Below are 24,051 nucleotides of genomic sequence, written 5' to 3' on the forward strand. Positions count from 1 at the left end.
AAATTATACTTTTCAAAAACTTTTGACTGGTAGTGTACTTCATTGTTTTGTTGTATTATTAATTATAGGATTCTCCAAGATACTTTATTCAATACCTTAGCAACTTTAAGATGTAAAACCCGCATTCAGTAAAAAAATACAGTGAAAGTATGAAAATGTATTCTGTCTCCAACCAATATTATTCTTTTAGCTGATAATATTGCTGTGTGCTAAATTCAAATTCATAGTGTTTATTAATTTAAATCCCTAAGGAAAAGAAAAAAAGGTGAAAGAGGATCAGGAGAAATGGCAAGGTGTCCTTGTAGAGGACCTTGACTATTTCAGGCTATGGTGATCACAGCCTCCAGCACTGGTTGTTCCTTCAGCAGAAACCGGCCAAAACAAAGCCATTTGTCCAGAGAACAGAACAGACTGTTTAGTTTCAAATTCCACAGTTGGTGACTCATGATTCCGGATGATTTGAAAATAAAGACAGACCAAGAGATGCAACTGCCATCTCCAAGATTTCAGTTACAATGCTCGCATCGGTGCTCAGCTTCTTCCTCCTCATTTTCCTCAGCCCAAGTCTTGCTGAGGACACAGGTAAGTGGAGAAGGCTTACAGCGAATGTAAATAAAAAGCAGACACAAAGTTCTGACTGAATGATTCACCTGCTGTGCGGTATTGACATGAGAGGATGATTTATTCGCTGAAGGTGACAGTGATAGAGAGGGGAAATGTGTCTCACCTATCACACATCCCCATTAATTGATTACACCTCTTCTCTGCGATGTCACGCGTCTGCCTCTCCCATGATATTCACAGCTGTTCTATACATTCCTCAAAGGATGGTATCAGCTGCAGTCATAACAGCTGCCATAAAGACATAACAGCTGTCAAGCGTGACACAGGTACACCTACTAGAATGGTACAACTGTATGTATATATTATTATACAGTGTGTGTGTGTGTGTGTGTGTGTGTGTGTTTTGGAAAGAGAAGTGGGGGATGGTTACATGACAAATTATTAAAACCCGAATTAATTAAATTGTACAGCATCTCAAGATTGCCTCAAGAATGCTTAGATTATTTGATCTGTTTAATAAAAATTGGTAAGAAACAAGTTCAAGTAAAAAATGGAGGACACTGTAATAAATATCATGTTATTAAAGGGATAGTTCACCCGAAAATGACAATTCTGTCATTAATTACCAAAGTCCCTTTAAGGGGCCGTTCACATGTCGCGCCTAAAAACGCGTGGAAAACGCTAGGCGCGCCGCTTTCTTCCTTGTCAACAAAGCGCTCGGGCGCTTGCGCTCCGGAAGCGTCTGCCGTTTCTAAGCAACCATCATCTGCGCTCTAGCTCCAAGCTGCGGTGCGCTTGCTGCATTCTGAAAAGTTGAGATGTTTTTATCTCGATGCGGCACGGACGCGCCTGGAAAAAACGAGCGCGTCGCGACCGCGTCGCTTCCATTATGCGCGCGCAAGCCGCGCGTCTACATTTAAAATAACGAATTTGAGCGCGCAAAAGACGCTACATGTGAACGGCCCCTAAGGCAAGTCATGTCACTCGGCGGCCATCTTTGAAATGCTACTCGGGCAGGCAAGTGCAGCTCCTATCTCTTTGAATGGGGAAACATCAATTTCTCCAAAGCTGTTCACCAAGCTGACGATTAAATTTCATATTTTAAATCTCCAAAGAGATCCAACATGAACTGCCTCATAAATATGGTTCCTTGAGCTCTAATAACGCTTATTTTTTCCGGCTCAATGAGCCAGTGCGCTTGTGCAGTACTGAGCGCACGTCTTAAAGCGCCGATTATTTCTATAGCAACCGGGACTTCTAACGGCAGCTGCAGTGACGCGCTGACTTTACTAATCAACGATTGGCTCTTTCACTAAGAAGGAGGGGCTTCACGGCCATAATGAACATTGCAATTTTCCCCATTCAAAACTATACGAGTGACATGTCTTGGGTATTCTATAGTCTGTTAATTACTCACCCTCATGTTTGTAAAACACGCGAGGCGCACCGCACTGCCTTTTTTTGGTGACTTTTAAAAAAAAAAAAGGAGCAGTGTGCTGCGTCCAAAACAGCTGTCCTGTCAGTCTAATCAAATGATTATAGCGCAAACACTCTACAATCTTTTGGTTTTTGCTGTTAAGTAAACTGTCATATTAGCAGAAACCTTAAAAAAAATACAGCTCCGGGTTACCCGCGACAGACACCAAAAGTTTATCCTCCATTATTGCAGTCTCCGGACTTTCTAAACAACGGTAAACTTGTCACCACAACAGAAGGCCCGCCTCTCCTTTCATTCGATTGGACAATAAAAAATAAAATAAAAAACGCAAATGACGTCAGGCATTTTTCTGCTCAGAGCTGCTTTTTTTTCTCAACTTCAGTCGCTCAGAGCGCTCCTGCAAAAACACAAGGCACAGCAGGCGGCTAAAACGCAAGGCGCCCGGGGCGCATAAGCAGCGCGCAAAACGCTCACTGCCAACAGAAAACAATTCAAAAAAGGCACCTCTCACTGCAAAAAACACGTTCTGTCTGATCGGGGCCTTAACCTGAATAGACAGCAACACAAGTACTACATTCAAGGAACAGCAAGGTAGTGAGAACATCGTTAAAATAGTGTGACATCAGTGGTTCAACCTTAAAGGATTAGTGCACTTCCAGAACAAAAAATTACAGATAATGTACTCACCCCCTTGTCATCCAAGATGTTCATGTCTTTCTTTCCAAATTATGTTTTTTGAGGAAAACATTTTAGGATTTCTCTCCATATAATGGATATGTATGGTGCCCCCAAGTTTGAACTTCCAAAATGCAGTTTAAATGCAGCTTCAAAGGGCTCTAAATGACCCAAGCCAAAGAAGGAGGGTCATATCAACAAATTGACAATTCATATACTGTACTTTTTAACCTCAAATGCTCGTCTTGTCTCATCTCTGTGATGCGCACTCGTAGTCTGTGTGATCCGGGTCAATACAGTTAGTGTATGTCGAAAAACTCCCATCTCGTTTTCTTCCCTAACTTCAAAATCGCCCTACATTGCTGCAGAAGTACCGACCCAATGTTTACAAAGTGAACATACAAATAAGATCAAACGCCCTTTACAAAAAAAAAAAAAAAAGGTAAAACAGCATTGTAGGATGATTTCGAAGTTAAAGACAAAAACAAGATGGGAGTTTTTCAACATACCCTAACTATATCGACCCGGACTATACAGACTATGCATATGCACATCGCAGAGACGAGACACGACAAGCATTCGAGGTTAGAAAGTATATAAATTGTCAGTTTGTTTTGAAAATGACAGATCGTTTTACTTCCTCGGCTGGGATTGTTTAGAGCCGTTTGAAGCTGCATTTACAATGCATTTTGGAAGTTCAAACTTGGGGGCACCATACACATCCATTACACAGAGAGAAATCCTGAAAAAAGTAATGTTCTCCATGTAGTGGACTTCAATGGTGCCCTTGAGTTTGAACTTCCAAAATGCAGTTTAAATGTAGCTTCAAAGGGCTCTAAACGATCCCAGCCAAGGAAAAAAAGTCTTATCTAGCAAAACGATCGGTTATTTTCAAACAAACAAAAAAATTACAATTTATATACTTTTTAACCACAAATGCTCCTCTCCTCTAGCTCTGCTGATTTATGACAGTTGTGGTATGTCAGAAAATTCCCATCTCATTTTCTCCTTCAACTTCTGTCATAAACAGGAATACACACAGTTCAGCAGAGCTAGACCAAGACTAGTCTCTAGACATTTGCTAAACGTCTGATGCATATGGTACACTTAACTGGAAACACTTCAGGAATGTCGAAGTCATGATCTGATTACTTGAATTTGATTGGTTTTTCGCTGTGCCGGGAAACAAAGCGCAGACTGATTTACTCGCTGTTATTCTAACACCGTGTCTACACCGGGCGCGAGTGATGCAACGCGACAAAATACATTAGAACCTATTATGCTGTCTACACTGGATGCGGCGCGGGGCGGCGCGGCGCGACACGGCAAATCCCCGACAGTAATCGGCTGACGCATTCTATTTATGACGTGCTCACGCAAAGTTTAAATGATTTGCAACAGTCGCTTTGTCGCGTCCGGTGTAGACATACATTTGCTGTTGCGGCGCGGCGCACGAAACAACGCTGAACGAAACAAACTGTGATTGGTTGTTTAACATGTCGGTCAAACGGCCTTATGGGCGGGCCTTGGCCAATGAAAGCTGCCATGGATTCCAGACCTTCAGCCATCAGTCTGGCTACGCGAGACTAGACCAAGACGAACGTTTGCGCTTAAAAAGTATATAAACTGCTTTTTTTTATAGGAAAATAACCAATCGTTTCTCTAGATAAGACCCTTCTTCAGGGGTGGCAAAGTCCGGTCCTGGAGAGCCGCAGCCTTGCAGAGTTCAGCTTCAACCCTAATTAAAACTCACCTGCCAGTATCTAGTAACCTTTCAGACCTTGATTAGGTTGTTCAGGTGTGTTTGATTAGGGTTGAAGCAAAACTCTGCAGGGCTTTGTTCGCCACCCCTGCCCTTCTTCCTCAGCTGTGATTGTTTAAAGACGCATTTGGGATTGTCTGAAGGTGCATTTAAACTGCATCTTGGAAGTTCAAAGTCAGGACACCATATAAGTCCATTAAATGCTGACACAAAAACATAACATCTTGGATGACAAATAAATCTTTGTTCTGGAAGTGAACAACTTCTTTAATGTTACAAGAATACAAGCTACAAGAATAATTTTGTGCTCAAAGAAAACATAAATAACGACTTTATTCAACAATTTATTTTCTTCCATGTCAGTTTTTGCTGTGCAGTTTTGAACTACACATCTAACAGCCATTCAGATTCTTAACGAAGCGTACATGAGAATATGACTGCGCGCAACTTTGTAGGTGTGGTTACCCATTTCACACACAAATCGACCAGTCATTCAAAACAGAGTAAATGTACATATTCAAGAACACTAATGTTAAACTAAATTACAGCTTTCTAGTGCGAAAAGATTAACATTAGGAGAAAAAAGCAACATATTGAAATATGTCTGATTTTTCATCTTCTGCCACAGTGGCAGAGGACATTGGACCTCACCAGCTGGAGCGTCTGGTGGAGCTATTGACAGCTCATGAGTGTGAGGAGCTCATCTCTGCCATATCTCAACCTGAGGAGAGCATCTTCCAACACTTGGAGCGACTATCTGCAGAAAGGAACCAGTTACGGAGACGCAGAAACACAGGTAAGTATGATAGACACTACAGCCACTGCTAAAAATAGTTTAAATCAGCTCTAATAAATTGATACTTATTTGTTTTATGCTAATGAAATCCAGCAGTGTGATGTGTGAAGTGACACATCCTGCAGTAAATGAAGAGGTCATGAGCAGCCAAATGTATTTGTTTATCTCATCTGCACACATCAGTCTGCCATCAAGAGGTCCACTCGAGAGACATCTCAACCAAACGAATTGTTGATATAATCCCTTTTCATCAGAAATGAAATCTATTGAGGCAGTGGGACATGATTGAATTGTTTAATTGCCTGAACAACTGAAGAGCTGATGCTTCTATCGCTGGCTGCTTTCCCTCTCTGCCTGTCTGCAGCACATTTGAAATTGTTCATGTGTGTGTGATTGTCAGATGAGCAGGCCCCCTGTCGCTCAGCGCTTAAGGACTGGCTCCAGATTCACGGCAAGGAGATATACTACGACAGGCTGTCTCGTGCACTGCAGCAGATCGGCAGGACTGACATTGCTATAGGTCAGCCACGCACAAAAACACACACAATGTTCTTTGCACCAGATATTAGATATTTAATCTTTCTAGGGATGCACCGAATATTCGGCCGAAAGATTTTTATCACCGAAACAACATGCCCAAAACAGTATGTTGACGCAAACAGAAACCGCAGCCTGCACGTGCTTGTCTGAAGCAACACGTCTGCGGTATGGATGTATTTCAGTATATCTGAAAAAAGACCCACGGATAGCGATTTGCAAAACTTGCAATGCCGAAATTTCAAGAGGGGGTGTGTCTGCAGTCGTGCATGCAGTGATGAAAGCGGAGATTGGCGCATTGCGCGCAGACAGATGTAGCTTTCAGTGAGTGAAAAAGGCTTTACGTTGGCGTTACGTCGCAATATTTTAAAGATATGTCTTTTCTATATACTGTATTTTTATAAATATTTATGTTTTAAACCATTGAGGTGAGCCAATGGATATCACACAAGCAACGTGAAAACTGCGCAATATGTTAAAGTGAAAGTAAAAACTGACAGTGCTTTCAGCATCTGACGTGCATTCTCTCAGAGACAATGAGAGACGATTATACTTCATATGCTGATATTAATTTAGTCCCCTAATATTTTTCGTGTGCCCCGAACATGGCGGGAAAAAAATGAAAAGAAACGTATTTTGTGTAAGGTTTGTTTTTGAAAGTCGGTTCTTGAAATAAAGCTCTTAATTTTCATTGATGACTGCAGTGTTATTAGGGGTTAAGAAAGTCTTAATTATGATTTCAGGTGGTCTTAAATGTGGGGACTGAAAGACAAGAATTGCTATGAGACTTCAAAAGGCTATCCACTGAATAAATATGAGCGCTGCACATTTCAAAGTCATTTGCTGCGCTGCTTTGTGTACTACCATTCTGAAAGCACCTCCTGCTGGAAGAGAAAAACGAGTTGTAAATGTGAACTGATGGATCCACAATGCATTATAAAAATTTCAACAATTAAACAATTTAAACAAAGGCAGTAAAATATATGTATATGTAATGTATGTTATTTAAGGAATATAATACTTGATTGATAATAATTGTTTAAATTAATCTAATTGATTTATTCTTTGAAACTTTATTAATTTATGCAATTGCAATGCCTTGATTTTAGTAAGATTAGTACACAGTCATAGTCATAAATGCAATGGTACTAATAATTGGCATAATTCTTTCGGTGTTTCGGTTTTTGGTTTTTAGCCTTGGTTTCCTCTTTTTCGGTTTTTGGTCAAGAATTTTCATTTCGGTGCATCCCTAAATCTTTCCTATTAAGTAATTATTCTATATAATTTACATTATCTTTAACAGCATCTGCTAACACTCACTTAAAGGTCATCTTAAATATTTTAGCCAAAAATGAAAATTACTTGGATGATTTACTCATACTCAAGCCATCCTAGGTGTATATGACTTTCTTTCTTCAAGCGAATACAATCAGTTATATTTAAAAAAAAATGTCCTGGGTCTTTCAGGCTTTATAAGGGCAGTGAATGGGTGTTTAGATTTTAAAGTCCAATAAAGTTCATCCATCCATCATAAAAAAGTACTCCACACAGCTCTGGGGGATTAAAAAAAGGCCTTCTGAAGCAAATCGTTGGGTTTGTGTAAGAAAAATATCCATATATAAAATTTTGTAAAACGTAATCTGTAGCTTTTGCTAAGAGAGTGGCATTCCATAATGTAGGTTAAATATGGATATTTCTCTTACAGGAACACATTGATTTGTTTCACAAGGCCTTTATTAACTTCCTGGAGCATAGTGAATGAACTTTTTATGATGGATGGATGCACTTTATTGGACTTCAAAATCTTAACACGCATTCATTGCCATTATAAAGCTTGGAAGAGCCCAGACATTTTTTCATATAACTCAGATTGTATTTGTCTGAAAGAATAAAGTCATATACGCCTACAACGGCTTGAGGGCGAGTAAATCACCCCTTTAACTAACAGCACTGGTTAAGCCAGAACCTCACAATCCAAGGAGAAGCCAAACTAAATGGCTTACTAATAGATCATGTATGGGTCACTCTCAAATTACTGACAAAAAAAAAATTAAAATATATAGTAGTCAATATTTGAAATGAATTAAAACCTTTTTATCAAAGTTGTCCTATAACCATAACAATACCCTTTCTGTCCAATCAAATGCTCTCTAGAATCAGCCGCGTCCCACCCTCTACACTATAAACAGACGCTGAAGCTGCGGCTGAAATTGATCACTTATTTACTCACAGAATTAGTATTTTCTGTACAGTAAATGGCACGTAGTGCACTATATAGAGAATAGGAAAAGATTAAGACAGTGTAAATATGCTGTCTGCTGGGGTGAATGAAGTCTGGTTTGGCACTGTGTCACACAATCATATGCACGAGTCGTCACAGACCACCAAATCGGATCCATTTGAATTCTACAGAAAATGCTACTTTATATATAGAAAATACGATACAGACGAGATTATGGCGGTCATAGGCTGTCAAATGTGGCTTTACCTATCTTAACGGTTCTGGCCCAAACTGTGATATAAACGAAACGCTATTGGCCATTTAAAAAAGGGGGCAGGACTGCTATATATGGCCATGCTTTCCTGGTTCAGTTAAAATTACGTCAACTAATAAAATAACGCTTGTTTCAAAGCACTTCAGCGGACCTTTAACATTGTAAAACTACATAATTCACCTTTAAAGGGGTCGTCTGATGCAAAACTCACTTTTACATGTTGTTTGAACATTAATGTGTGTTGGCAGTTTGTGTACACAACCACCCTACAATGATAAAAATCCACCCAGTGGTATCTTTTAAATCTTTAAAAGTAATATCACTTCTTTTTAAAATCACGATTTTTGAAAGGAAGGACGTTTTTGAAAGGAAAGCGCCGATCCCGGTCTACATATGCGTCTATGTTTGTGCGAATCATTGGTGATGCAGCTTCACCCACAGCAGAAGTCAGTATAAGGGTTTTTCATGCATCGCTGCAAATGGCCTTTCTTAATAATGTGCTAGTTAGCAAATTGCGCAGCTAAATGAGGCTAAAGTAAACATTACGACTCGTCATCCCATGGCAGAGAGGGGTGGGGCGAGCAGAGCTCATTAGCATTTAAAAGAACATGCAACAGATTAACTTACTCTAAAAAGAGCTGATTTTGACAAAAGTATAAAGAGTGTTTTTTTACACTACCCTTGAGAAATTTTAACCAAAGTATGTTATAGACTTCTCATTAAAGGGATAGTTCACCCAAAAATGAAAATTTGATGTTGATCTGCTTACCCCCTAGCCTGGGTGTCCCCATGCTGCCTTCCGCGCAGCGCGATTTTATTCACGCTGGAAGGCAGCATGGAAACCATGGACCAAATTTTCACCTCAGATAGGGAACCAATCACAGAACGGGGAGGGAGCAGCAAGACGATGACCCCTTCTATGCGACTCACCGAAGCAGTTTGTTTACAACTATGTATCCAGCATGGCAGCAAGTTATCATTCGATGCAGCCGTTCACGTCGCGCCTAAAACGTGTGGAAAACGCTAGGCGCGTCGCTTTCTCCTTTCCAAACCGCTCTGTAGCTTGCGCATGTAAAACGCGAGCGCATCGCAACCGCATCGCTTCCATTATGCACGTGCATACTGCGCGTCTACATTTGAATTTGGCTCTGGGCATTCGTAAACCACGCCTCAAATACGAGAAAATTAATATGTGGTTCCCAGACCACGGATCATGACGAAGTCATAACGTGGTCTGGCGTTAGCCAGGCTGCTTACCCCCAGGGAATCCAAGATGTAGGTGACTTTGTTTCTTCAGGAGAACACAAAGATTTTTATTTCAAACCGGTGCAGTCTGTCAGCCAAATAATGGCAGTGGATGGGCACCAAACCTTGCTCGGCAAAGTTAGACGTGGCTGTGTATCAAAGGTAAAAAATTATATAAATACTGTTCAGTTTCTCACAAAAAACGATCGTTTCGTTACTTAGGACATCAATATATCGTCACGAGCCACAGGGTGTAATTTGGATTTGTCTGTGCATGTTTTTTTTTTTTTTTTTTTTTACTTTTAAAGGTTTGGTGCCCATCCACTGCCATTATTTGACTGACAGACTGCACCGGTTTGAGTTAAAAATCTTTGTTTGTGTTCTCCTGAAGAAACAAAGTCACCTACATCTTGGATGCCCTGGGGGTAAGCAGATAAACATCAAATTTTCATTTTTGGGTGAACTATCTCTTTAAGACCCTAAAGAATCCTATCAACTTGTGGAAAATGGGCATCCGATGACCCCTTTAACATCCCCTAGAAACCACAGCTAGCATTACATCCATTTACAAACAATGGAAATTGCATGTTTGCAAAACTTTTCTTTCTTGGTTTATGGCAAAGTTTTTCATCTCCTTTTCCTTTGTTTTTACATACCACTGATGCAACGAGCATCGAGCTAATTCCGAGCAATCCATCTTACACACCAAAAGTTGAAACTCAGCAGCACATAATGTTATTTTTATACTTTTCTGATGGGATGTGCTTTGCACCCTGTCACTCCTCTGGCAGTGATTGTGGTCCGGCGTGCAGGCGACTCCACAGCCGAATGGCATCGGATATGAGAAGGTGCAAACGATATGACAGCAGGCTCGCTGGAGCTGACATCAGATTCACTACACGCCATCTGTTCCTTTCATCATCTCCGTTAAAGGGAGAAAAGGATAAACAGAAGAAGAGGAGGGAAAAAAATGACAGGCTCGACAGCCCAAGAACATCCTTCAGTCAAAGTGGTGCGTTGCAGAAAATAAAAAACGATTCCTCTGCAAACACAGAAACGGATGCGTACGGAAAACACACAATACGGCAATTACAAGAGCTTTAATTGTCGGCCTGTAAATGGGCCATGATGAGGAGTAGCCACTCAGTGACAGCACCTTGGATAAATTGCATACTTATGTTCCAGCATGTGTGTCTTCTTCAGTTGTTCTTGCTTCATTATACTTGGTACATTTATTGGGCCCGGCACACTTAGTTAATCTCATTTCCAGCCGTTCATGGAGGCCATTACTGTGTGTTTGATTTCTTAATGTGCTGCAAGAATCGTTTGTGTCTTGTACGACTATGAAATGAATGTCACAAATAAACAGGTGCTAGAACTGCCTCCAGCATAATTGTAATTAAGAACTGAAGTGAATTTATATTAAAACCATATGAGTAAAGACAACGTTCACAACTAGAGAACTGGGCTAGAAGTAACGCATGTGCTTTTTATCTAACAGAGGTGGGTAAGAACATCAACCAGGACAAAACACTTGCAATGCAGAGATATGTGGACGGCTACCATGAACTTGTTAACCAAATGGCCACCCATCTGGAGAAGCATAAATCAGAAGATCATGAGGACCATGAGGAGGTGCTGCAGTACTCTGCAAAACAGGGTGAGATGCCTCAGAAAGAGTGGTTTGTTTAAAATCATTTGAGTGATCTCCATTTCTAAACCATAAAACATGCTGTTTTTCCAAGTATTTCAAAGGGTGAAATATCATAATTTTACATTTTTTCTTTTGTAATGTTCAAATCAAGTTTCTGAACACTTTTTTTTTTTTTTTTTTTTTTTTAAATTTGCAGTATTTCCAAATACCTTTTTTATTGGAAAATGATCTAAAGTGATTTGTTTACAATTTTCAACTCATTCTAACTGCTACATAACCTTCAGAAATCATTTTCACAATTACAGCAACTAGATAACTCGACCTTAGTAATATATTTAATCAAATATAGCTGTCTGCAAGTCTGGGTGAAAAATATAAATTTCTCGATTTTAATCGATTTTCAATTTTACGTATCAATATGGATTCCTAATCCCCAGGAATCGATTAGTTAAGCCTGTTTTCAGTTAATGAATGGAACATTGTAACACGCATCCTATCCAATAAATCGCAATAAGCTTTGTGCTTTGTTACTTTACTTCTAATATGAAACAAAGTCTCAGATTTCAAATTCTGTCAATTTATTACAGTATAAACAATAAATGCCGTTTCAGCGCCGTTTAATGTGCAGTGACAGAACGCTGTTAAATGATCATCTCCCGCACTTTAATACCAGTTTTAGCTTGGCCTGAACATTTGAAGGTATGTTATAAGAAAGAGTACAACTTTCCCAAATCCGTGTCACATTTAATGTAATCAATTATTTAGTGTTTTCACTGCACAAGAGTCAATTTAAAGGATTAGTTCACTTCCAGAACAAAAAAGTACAGATAATTTACTCACCCCTTCATCATCCAATATTTTCATGTCTGTCTTTCTTCAGTCGCAAAGAAATAATGTTTTTTGAGGAAAACATTTCAGGAATTTTCTCCATATAGTGTATTTCTTTGGTGCCCTCGAGTTTAAACTTTCAAAATGCAATTTAAATGCCACTTTAAAGGGCTCTAAATGATCCCAGCCAAGAAAGAAGGGTCTTATCTAGTGAAAGGGTTGGTTATTTTCTTTAAAAAAATATTACAATTTATATACTTTTTAACCTCAAATGCTCATCTTGTCTAGCTCTGCGTGAACTCTGTGTATTCCAGTTCAATAAAGTCAATCTCATTTTCTCCTCCAACTTCAAAATCATCCTACATCGCTGCAGAAGTACGGACCCAGTGTTTACGTGCTAAAAAGCTCTAACGCCCTTTACAAAAAAGGTAAAACTGTGATGTAGGAAGATTTTGAAGTTGGAGGAGAAAATGAGATAGGAGTGTTTCGACCTACCTCGAATTGAACCGGAATACACAGAGTTCACTCAGAGCTAGACAGGACGAGCATTTGTTGTTAAAAAGTGTATAAATATTAATTTAAGAAAATGACTGATCATTTTGCTAGATAAGACCCTTCTTCTCCGGCTGGGATCGTTTAGAGCCCTTTGAAGCTGCATTTAAACTGCATTTTGGACATTCAAACTCACAGGCACCATAGTAATTCACTATATGGAGAAAATTCCTGAAATGTTTTCCTCAAAAGACATAATTTCTTAATGACTGAAGAAAGAAAGACATGAACATCTTGGATGACAAGGGGGTGAGTAAATTATCTGTAAATTTTTGTTCTGGAAGTTAACTAATCCTTTAACAGATTGTAAACAATGTCACATGTCGTCACATTTACCTCAGAAAAAACATATTCAGAGACCATAAACTCATTAGTCAGCTTAAAAAAAAAGAACTCTAGAGTGCAGAATTTGCTAAATATAAGCACCATATGACATATTACCTTAAATGTCACCTTAAATGTTTATATTAAAAAAAAAACTAACTGGAGTAGAAATATAATTGTGTAATTGTAAATTTATTATTATAAAAATCTTTATTAAGTGTAATTTAAGCATTTGTATACAAATTAGGTAATCTTAACTTTCAATATTACGGTTATGCAGTACCAACTGACTCATATATTTTACAGCCGATATTGAATCGAAAATCGAATGGCAAGTGTCAAAACCCAGCCCTGCAAGCAACTATAACTTATCCGAAATAGATGAATCAAGCCAATAATTGTTGTTTCTGATTGCTTGACAGCTAAAGGATTCACCTGGAAAGACATGGACTTGGTGGTGAAAAGGCAATCAGCGCCACCTTTTCAACCTCGTCTGCTACACAGAGTATGGCCTGTACTTTATGGCCTCCTGCTTGGATTTGCTGGCTCGTTGCTCATAAGCGTGGCCGTCTTGCTTATTAGCATATATGTATCCCATGACTACAGAACCAAATCCAAGGCCGAGCATCAACACCGTCAATGTCCTCTCTTCAGTGTTGCGACATCAGAGATATGCCGCCCTGAGGACAAGTGCAGACTGAGTAACGGATGTTTAGGACCCTAATGAAGCCATGCTCATCAGTATGAAGCCCAATATTAAATGTGCCTTTAATGGCTGATTATGACCCATGATACTTGCCTCAAAGTGTCTTCTATCGGCTGCTATCTCATCTAGTGTGCTATTTAAACTATAGTTAGACAGCCGCACACGCAGACACCTTCAGTTCCCACTGCCTCTCATAAAGACGTTTATGCAATAAAGCACCTGACAGAACATAATGACAGCAATCTGTTACCTCCATCGAGACCGCTGCCATTGTCCTGTCAGTGTTTTGATGGGAATGTAGGGGAGGCTGCGCTGGAATGCAGCCTGGCTGCTGTTGCCTTGACAATCTTAGCACTTCCTGTTTCCAGTCCGCGACAGCGGCGGTGCGCTCGTCTGGCATTGAGGAAAAACTAATTATCCAGCCTGGCTCCTTCTCCCCTGAGCTTGCACATACCCCCTGAAGCAATCCACAAGGCTAATAACAATGACAATGCCTGCAGACAATGCAGTCTGTACGTCAACCTCAGAGAGACAGGATAGACTGGGCGAAGATGGCAATGAAAACACACGGGAGCAAGCGCTGAAAGGTTTGGAACAGAGTACAGACGGGACTAATTCACTGAGATGAGCAAAGCAGCAGGAAATGAGCTCACGCGCAAGCAAAATTTGTCTCGCGCACACTGGCATCGTCTCTCTTATCATTTAAGTGCTTCTCTTCTTCTAAAAAAAAACCTGCCCCCTCCTCATCCTTTTTCTTTCCTTTTATTTCTTGTATAATTGAACTAATTACTTCATTATACAAATCCAGACTAATGTGCTCCTAGAACCACACATCATGGATTAATAGTGGTGCTAAGCAGCAATTATAGGCAATTAGTTCATAAATCAACATCTAAACAAATTATAGTGCAGGGGAGGGGGGTGTTTTACGTTAAAAACCCTGGCAGGCCAACATACTGAAACTTTAGGTTCAATCAGCGAGACCTGGCTGATCATCACTAATCAGATCAAACTGTGTTTTGAGTTAAAGACTACCTGCAAGCATTTGATTATTTATTTCAAGCTTATTTTAGAAAGGAATAGCGCATTCAAAATGAATGCCTTCCTCAGACAAACAACAAACGATAGACTTGAAGTCATTTAATTCATTTTCAATGTAGATGAAAAGTCCTTGAGCCAAGATTCAAACTTGGGATGCCCATAGCACAACAACGCTTTGTGGAGGCACAATGCCTACAAGGCTATCAACGCCAACCGAATCTGCCTTTTTTGTCAGACAAACAAACCAGACAGGAGAGTAACGTTGATTAACGTTGGTGGGCTTGAACTTTAAAAATAGTGTGTGTTGACGTCTTTCTGTGGTTGAAACGAGATTCCCTGTGGTGTTCATTCATGTTTATTTCATGCTATAACTAGCAAAGAGGAGAAATGATTGGTTTACGAGCCACTTGAACTGACGGGCTACAGCAATCTGTCACGACACATTAAAGGAGCCACAAAACTGTTAATGACAACATCTGAAAGATCAGACTTTGTTTCATACCTAAAGTAAACTGCTCTGTATTGTCCGTCAGCACTTTGTCAGTTTCCTCTTTCCTCCACAATGTATTTTCCACTGTGTGAGAAAATAATCTGTGGGGTGAGGGCGCCATGGCTTGTCGGACATAGCAATAGGTCAATAAGGCGGGCAGGTCTTTGTGAAGGGTCAACTGAGAATTATCAAAATATTTGCACCAAAATAAATGGCCAAAAAAGGGTAAGCTGTCTATTATACCAATACACTCTTAAAAATAAAGGTTCTTTATTGGCATTGATGGTTCAAAGAAGAACCTTGAACATCCATGGAAGCCTTCAAATGCAGAAATGGTTCTTTTAAGAACTGTTTACTGAAAGGTTCTTTGGGGAACCAAAAATGGTTCTTCTATGGCATCACTGCAAAAACACCCTTTATTTTGAGGAGTGCAGAGTATAAAAGCCACTGTCAAACAAGCGTGTTAAATTCACTTGACCAACTTGAACCCATTTTGAATACTTGAATCTGGGTAGGGAAATTTTTCGCACTCAAGCAAAAATGGCAAATGCATTATTTTGGTGACCACACCTTAGTCTTCAAACTTTTTTTTTTTTTGGTAAACTGCACAGTTATGAATAATTCATTTATAATAAATATTTTATTCATTGATTTTACACATGGTGAATACATTCACACTGTGAGCCGTAGTGATCATTTCTAATTTTTAGGTCAGATGAACATGAACGCAGAATCATGCCGAATGTTAATGTAGAGTGACGTTTAAAAAAAAAAAAAAAAGTCGCATTGCAAAACATCTGACCTGTATTGGATTTAGCACCTCATATGGAAGCGACACAAATCTGAATTGAAAAGAACAGATTTCATGTGGTTTGTGCTGTTCACACTGTCATGAGAAAAACAGATCTGAGATTTCAGATCTCATTACCGGTTTGCAAGTTTCCTGTCACTGGAACAAGAGGCTGAAATGAGTATTGCATGCATTGACAATCGTACAATTGTAGGCTAATATCAGTGGCAAGGTGGCTTCAAGGACAAACAACTGCCATAAAGAACAACAAAGCAGTGCATATCCAAGAATCCCAAGCCTTCTAAAGCCATACAACAGCTAAGAATCTCGACTTCTTGATGTTTATACTTTCATAAGATACACAATAAGTATAGTTTGCTCCTATAGAGCCAATTTTGCATTTTAATTTGAACGGATAGTTCATCCTAAATCTAAGGGTGTTTTCACACTTGAAGTTCGGTTCGTTTGGATGATCCAATCGTCTTGACCAAAAAGGAAAATGATACATTTGATCCTGGTCCACTTAACGTTCACACTGGCAATTTTGACACCGAACCTAAAGGCATAGTGATATGCTCGAATGATGTATATTTGCGGGTGTATGACATCAAAATACCCATTTACTAATCGGTCTCCTCAACGCCGTTTTAAGTCGAATACACCTAACGTAATGCTGTCTGCTGGATTAAGTGCGCTCATTGTTGCGTGTATATGATTTTATTTTTACCACCTGCAAACTCATGAAGAGCTCATAAAATGCAATTTACCTCCTCATTGCTCCATATTTGCCCTCTGCTCATTTTGTTTTGGATACAGAATCAAATATGACAAGTGTGAACACTGTCTGCATTTACTCACACTTATGTTGCTCCAAACCTTTTTATAGAACACAAAAGAAGATTTCGAAAAATGTTTGGGTCCAGACACAATTGGACCCCATTGACTTTTGTGGTTTGTACTGCTTCTTTGTGTTGTGAATATGCCAGGTTCGAACATGCACAAGCCCTTTAAGATCACATTTCCAGAAACCTAAATTAAAAAATATATATTTAAAAAGCCATTAAAAAGACCACTAGAATGAAGCACAAGCCATTTTGAAAGGACCATCACCATATCATCACTGCAAGGTTAGCTTCAAACCTGTATTTTGCAGCATACAAGAAAAAAAGTAAATGAAAACTGCAGATCAATATCGGCTGTACAACAAAAGACCAATCAGATGAATCTGTGGTGGGATGAGCATCTGTAGATACAAAGTACTGTAGTTAAAATTTCCTATAAATCTCTGTTATGCTCCGTCTAGTTCTTTGTAATGTAAGAATGCTTTCTGTGTGAACAAAAAAATGTTGTAGTCATTACCTGTGTGACATAATGCATGTCTGACATCTGGCACGTCTATCTTCTCGTTCCTCTCTGATCTATAACGATTTTCTGATGGTGTTGAAATGCCATGACACAGCAAGCAGCCAAGAACTCATCTTTACAGCGGAATGAAGACAATGCCTTGGTGCAGATGGGCTCCGTCAGAAAAAACACATAACAACATGGGTACATCGCAACTCTCTCTGACACTTGCTATTTTTGTTTGTCCCTCACACACATATAAATGTCACAGATGAATTCTGTCTCTCTCACACGCATGAAAACAGATGGAGACAGACATATCATAACAGACTCATCCATGCATTCACACAACGTCTCGTCCAAAAGTGTGTATTTTGAATAAGATTGAGTAAAAAGCAGCATGAAAGTGCTTACATGCAAGTACAATTTATAGGTTACCCATCTCATATTTGACACATTTAAAATAATGTGTTTTGTTGACTGAAAAGAAATATTTAATGTTTGTCACGTTCAACAAAATCGAAAAAACACTGAACAGACTGTCCCTCACATCATATCAAATAAAACGTGGCATCTGCTCTGACTGAAGTGTGTTTTAACAGCATGCCTTTTTTCATTAGCAAACCTAATGTCAAATATGATCTCTACAATAAAGCTCTAACAGATGGACATCAAATCAATGTTTTTCTTAGAGAACGATTGACTGACATATTCATCTTCAGTGTACTCATTTTTTTTTTTCAACTGGGAATTGAGTAGACACATATTTCAGTTTCAAGTTTCTTAATTATGTTTTTTTTTTGGGGGGGGGGGGGGGGGGGGGTTGAACAAGAGTCTGGATGATGAGCACCTCGGTTGATAAAGTTTGGCAATGGGTTAGTAGTGGCTTAGATTTGACTCAGATCTTTTGAACCAGAGGGGTGTTCCATAAAACAAATTGACCAAATAAGCCAGGCTTATTTTAGTTAGTCTGACTTATTGTCACTTGATTTGGCTCAAAATAAGTCAGACTAACTGAAATAAGCCTAACTTATTTGGTAAACTTGTTTTATGGAACACCCCCCTGGTCACCAAAAAAAGACTCATTCATTCACTGCTTTCTATTTCTTCATGCCAGTAGGTAGCAAAACAGTATTTAAGCCTGCTTCCGACTGCCACGGAGTAAAAAATAAAAAAAGGATATTGCAATTTTTTACCTCACAATTCTTTTTTTCTCTGAATTGCGTGATACAAACTCATAATTCTGACTTCCCAAAATTGTGGGACATAAATGTGCAATTGTGAGTAAAAAATCTGAATTGCAAGAAACAAGAAATAAAGTCAGAAATGCAAGTTTATGTCTCAGAATTACAAACTGATTTCTCAGAATTCTGACTTAACTTGCAATCGTGAGTTAGTTATGCGATTCTGACTTCATTTCTCAGAATTGAGTTTATATCTTAAAATTCATAAACTTGCCAATTTAAGAGATAAACGCACAATTTCAAGAAAAAAGTCATGTTTAACTTGCAATTGCGAGTTTGTCATGCAATTCTGGCTTAATTACTCAGAATTGCCAGTTTATCTCTCACAATTTATTAACTCGCAATTCTAAGAAAAAAAAAGTCACAATTGCGAGATTCAAAGTCAGAATTGTGAGTTTATATCTCGTAATAATAATAATAATAATAATAATAATTTTTATTTATATAGCGCCTTTCCAGAGCTCAAGGACACTTTACAATGAATGTAACAAAGACGAGATAATACGAACAGACTTTGAAAGAAACCACAATCAGTAGAGAAACATTAGGTTAACAAACGTACAAGTAGTCAAATATAACAAACTGGAAATACAAGACAAGACCTAAGAGACAGATATGGAGAGTACAGATTGATCAAACAAAATGGTCAGTTATAACTTTATTTCTTAGAATTGCAAGTTTATATCACACAGCTCTGAGGAAAAAATTCTGAATTGGGAGTTTGTATCACACAATTCATAAAAAAAAGTCTGAACTGCGAGATGTAAACTCACAATTGCGTAAAAAAAAAGTCAGAATTGTGAATTAGAAAGTTTTTATTTTTTATTCAGTGGCAGAAACAGGCTTTCATAAAAAGGCCTTTAGTGCGATATAAATGAGTTGTATTATTCACTCAACCAATTTGTAACTCAAATGAGTGACGTAACAAAAGACATGTTCGGTTTTCGTTCAGTCCACAAACAAATGGCTCCTTATTTGTTTACTGAGACATCGAATCTAAAAATGAACTCGTTTGGTGAAGGATGCGTATTTGTTTACCATGTACAACCAATACAATTTTTGTTTGCCTCAAAAAACATTTACTGTCTGCCCTTCTATTTTCCTGACTAACTGATAAGTGGAGCCATGATGGATTCTAACTTCCATTTGGGTGCTTTCGTGTTCTGGTCTCCAAACAAATCCATGTTAAAACAGGGTAAAAAAGATTTGACTAAATTTAAACTTTTTCAAAACAACTAAATATAAACATGTGTGCAGGTTATATTATCATCTAGGAAATTATGTTAATTTGACTAGAAACACAAGAGAAAAGCAGACACTACAACAAATATGAATGATAACGAGAATGATTTTGTCTTTCCATTTAACTATTCAAAAAACAGATTTGTTGACTAAAGAACGCGATTATGCTTTAGGCCCAAACTAAAGACGAACTAAGACGTAAAAGCCTAAACTAAAACTAAAAAGCTATCTCAAGGAAGTAAATATATTTAAATAAAGTACCTACATCCAAATGTGTAAGAATGAACGCCTCAAGATATCTGTCTTTTTAAAATGTATTTGTTTGCCCTGACTTTAATCGGATAAAATACCTGTGATTTAATGTCCCTCCTCCTCTCACTACAGAGGCCTATCATTTCTGCTTCCATGCTTATAAACCTAAAGTCCCCAGGGAATGTTTTGTGTCATTAAATGATTTTACCTGCTTTGTGCATTTGCATCTTTGACATCTCTCGGGACCCACACGTATGTAACACAGACAGACTCCGTCTATAAGCCCATTCGTAGGTACATATGCTGTTTAGATGACATCTGTGATTTAAGCGCAAACTTTTTCAACCTTATGTTTTCAAAGTTGTGTGGCGGCTTCCTGCAGTTATACAAACGAGTCTCTTCATTGAAGCTTTCAAAGCGCGTGGTTGAAGGTGTGAAGACTGACTTGACAGAACCACAGTGCCCTCCAGTGGTCCGGACACTGCACATCATATTTGATATGTTCTCACACTGGATCTCTGGAGGTTTATTCCACTTTCATTAAATGCAAAAGTTGTTGGTCAAATGGACATTTTTTCTAATGTCAATATGGGTCCGAATAAGATGGTAAGTTTTTAGAAATCTAATATTTGCATTCATGTTTATTTTATGCATAATAAATAAAAAATAATAACTTAATATGTTTATACCATTTTCTGCAAAAGTTTTGACTCTAAAATATAAAGGTGGTGTAACAATCATGTAAAAATTACTGATATTTTTTATACACTTTCAATACATTATTTTAATATCTTCACAAAAGTCATATGAATGTATTTTTGTTCATTTCGTACAAATATAATACATTTCATAATAGTCATGACTAGCAAGATTTTCTTAGGGTTACATTGTCTGACCCAGATAAAATATATATTATCATTTTAAAAAGTCAACATATCTGACATTAAAATAATAATAATAAAAAGCACACACACACACACACACACACACACACACACACACACACACACACACACACACACACACACACAGTGATATATATATACACGTGTTTTTTGTTTTATTTTTTTGTCACAATGTCTTATAAAACTTGTCTGTTTGTGAGGTTTGATGCTGCATAAATTGCCCTCTAAAGGGACAAATAAAGATATTACTACTAATACTATATGTATATATATCAGGCATGTGATTGGCTAAGGACAAAAAAGCAGGAAAATATACTAAGACCCCCCCCCCCCCCCAACCCCACCCCCCCGGATAATGATTTGCGGTTGTCGGTTGGGAAAATTAACCGAAATGAGCATCCCTAATAGCTAGCAAATACAAGTTAGTTAATGTTAATGCAGCTTAAACATCCTCCCATAGTAGAAAATCACTCAAAATTGATCATCTAATCCAGGGGTCTTCAACTAAAACGGCTCGAGGTCCAGACCATTATATATAAAAAACTATTTATGTTTTTTTTTTTTTTCGCGAGACCAGGGTATCTGCAGCATATTTAATCTTAAATTCTACACATTTAAATACTTTTTTAAAGACCTGAACAAAATTTAATTAATAAATAAATTATTAAAATGACTGTAAAAAGCATGATTTACAATTGAGATGCAGATTTCCCAAAACAAAAAAGATTTCTTAAATTATAAAATTCACATTCCAGCCTTCAAGAGTCAAAAGTATCAATTCTTATATTAATTTAAACAATTATTGTCAATCAAGTATTATATTGATTAACATATATTTTATTGCCTTAATTGTTTAAATTTGTATAACACATGATCTTGTCGATCCATCAGATAACATTTACAACTCTACGTGTTTGGTGCTTAAAACCATGGACTGATTTGTTTACATTGGTCTTTTTGACAACAGTAGACGTTCGAGCTGATAAAAAATGTCAGATCATTCTCTTCCAGCAGGAGGCGCTATCAGAATGATACACAAAGCAGCGCCGCAGCTGACTTTGAAACGCGCAGCGCTCATATTTATTCAATGGATAACCTTATAAAGTTCCATCGCAATTCTTGCCTTTTAGTCCCCACTTTTAAGACCACCTGAAATAATTAGTCTTTCTTAACCCCTAATAACACTACAGTCATCAATAAATATGAAGAGCTTTATTTCAAGAACTGACTTTCAAAAACCCTTAGCCTACACAAAATACGTTTCTTTTTATTTTGCAGAAGAGAAATATTAGGGAAGTAAATTAATATCAGCATATGAAGTATATTCGTCTATCATTGTCTCTTAGAGAATGTGCACATTAGATTAGATGCATTTTTCATCATAGATTTCATGATTATATATTTTTATTTTAAAAAGCCAATATACCTGATATTTTAAAAAATAATAATTATAAAATTATAAAAAGCACATTGTTTTATATATACATATTTTTTTGGATTGCCCAATAATTTTTAAAAATGCATATTTCATCTTGCTTGAAAGAAATTCAAGCATTCTTTTATGCATGTTGACATACATTTTTAAGAAATTGTTACGCCCCAGTCTAGGGTAAGGGCGCAACATGAAAGAGTGCAAGGACGAAGTAAATGAATGAACAATCTTTTAATGAAAATAATGAAATTTACAATACAAACGGGGGAATTATGTCTTCAGGAGCCGACCAGGCCAAAACAACAAACAAAAATAACTAACAATTGAATACCTCTAAATTACCTATTTACAAAAGAAAAGAAAAGAAAATACAAATCACTTCCCTAACTCCCTGTACAGAAAAACAGTCAATAAAAGAATCGAACAAAAATGGCGTCGGTCTCCCTACCTCCCCAATAATACTATGTACAATTATTTAAAGATCAGCAGTCAAATCCAGTAAGGGCAATCCAGAATCAGAGTCAAAACAGGCAGAAGTCAGAATTACAAGGAGGGCTAAGAACACTAACTACAAACTCACACTAATCAACCAAACTCACACTATTACACACTCAAATATACACACACAAATTCTCAGTCTTACTAACACAGGTAACTAGCTAACAGCAAGGGCTAAGTAACACAGCAAACGGCAAGGTTGAGTGTTAAATTGGCTTCCTTAAATCTAGTGAACACTTCTTCTAATGTTTTCAAATGACCTTCCCAGGTCTCTGAATAGCACACAACATCATCAAGATAAGCTTCACAATGGTTCACATTGGACAGTACGTTACACATTAAACGTTGAAACGTCGCTGGAGCGTTTCGTAGACCGAAGGCTAACACCTTGTATTGAAGAAAGGCATCTGGAGTAGCGAATGCTGAAATTTCTGAGGCACGTTCTGTAAATGGCACTTGCCAGTAACCCTTAAGTAAGTCTAATTTGGTCACAAACTTAGATCTTCCAATTCTGTCTATACAGTCTTCTATACGTGGAAGGGGATACGAATCCGCTCTGGTGACTTGATTAACCTTCCGGTAGTCTGTGCAGAAACGTGAGGAACCATCAGGTTTGGGAACCAACAAGCATATCATATATAAAATAATATTTAAAAAAAACGAATATAGAAAAACTATTTATAATAACATTATTCTCAAGCATGATGAAATATGACTTTTTTTTTTTCAAAATTGGAAATTGAAAACATGTTAATTACAGAAAAAAATATTAAAGTAATTTTTAGAATGAACTGTATTTTTATGAAACTATGGAGAACACAAATATGATGGATTTCGCAAAACAATATTTTATACTGTGCTGGTTCACATTTAACACTATTCACACTCAAACACCTGCCTCATTTTTAGGTCTAATGGGCTGAGAAAAACTTATTTTGATTTCCACGTGAGGTTTGGTTCAACTGATTATGGACCACAGAATCCACCATCATGACCACACATGCAACTGCAATCATTTTTGAAGCAAATAGTTGCACGTCCCTCTCTGGTCACCTCCATTTCCTTTACTGCTCACTGCAGTCTATTGGATCCAGCCAACCGCAAAATATAGGCTGAACGATACAATCAGATGAAGCTGTGATTGACAGTAAAAGTGGACACCATATCTGCTTGTGTGCACGTGTAAGATAAGCGTGCTGATGGGGAACACAGGCACGTACGCCAAAGCATATTCACC

At 37.9% G+C, this 24,051-nt stretch overlaps 1 protein-coding gene across 1 annotated transcript; it reads left to right on the forward strand.

Annotated features, from left to right (window-relative positions):
* The first annotated feature begins 515 nt into the window (after positions 1 to 515).
* tmdd1 (transmembrane and death domain 1) lies at positions 516 to 13,594 on the forward strand. Its single transcript, XM_073822710.1, has 5 exons — positions 516 to 582; positions 5,068 to 5,235; positions 5,636 to 5,755; positions 11,014 to 11,172; positions 13,293 to 13,594. Exons 1-5 carry the CDS (start codon positions 516 to 518, stop codon positions 13,592 to 13,594), a joined length of 816 nt encoding a protein of 271 aa, XP_073678811.1.
* The last annotated feature ends 10,457 nt before the right edge of the window (positions 13,595 to 24,051 follow it).

The sequence above is a fragment of the Garra rufa genome, chromosome 18 (genome assembly GCF_049309525.1).
Source record: "Garra rufa chromosome 18, GarRuf1.0, whole genome shotgun sequence".
Taxonomy (NCBI): Eukaryota; Metazoa; Chordata; class Actinopteri; order Cypriniformes; family Cyprinidae; genus Garra; species Garra rufa.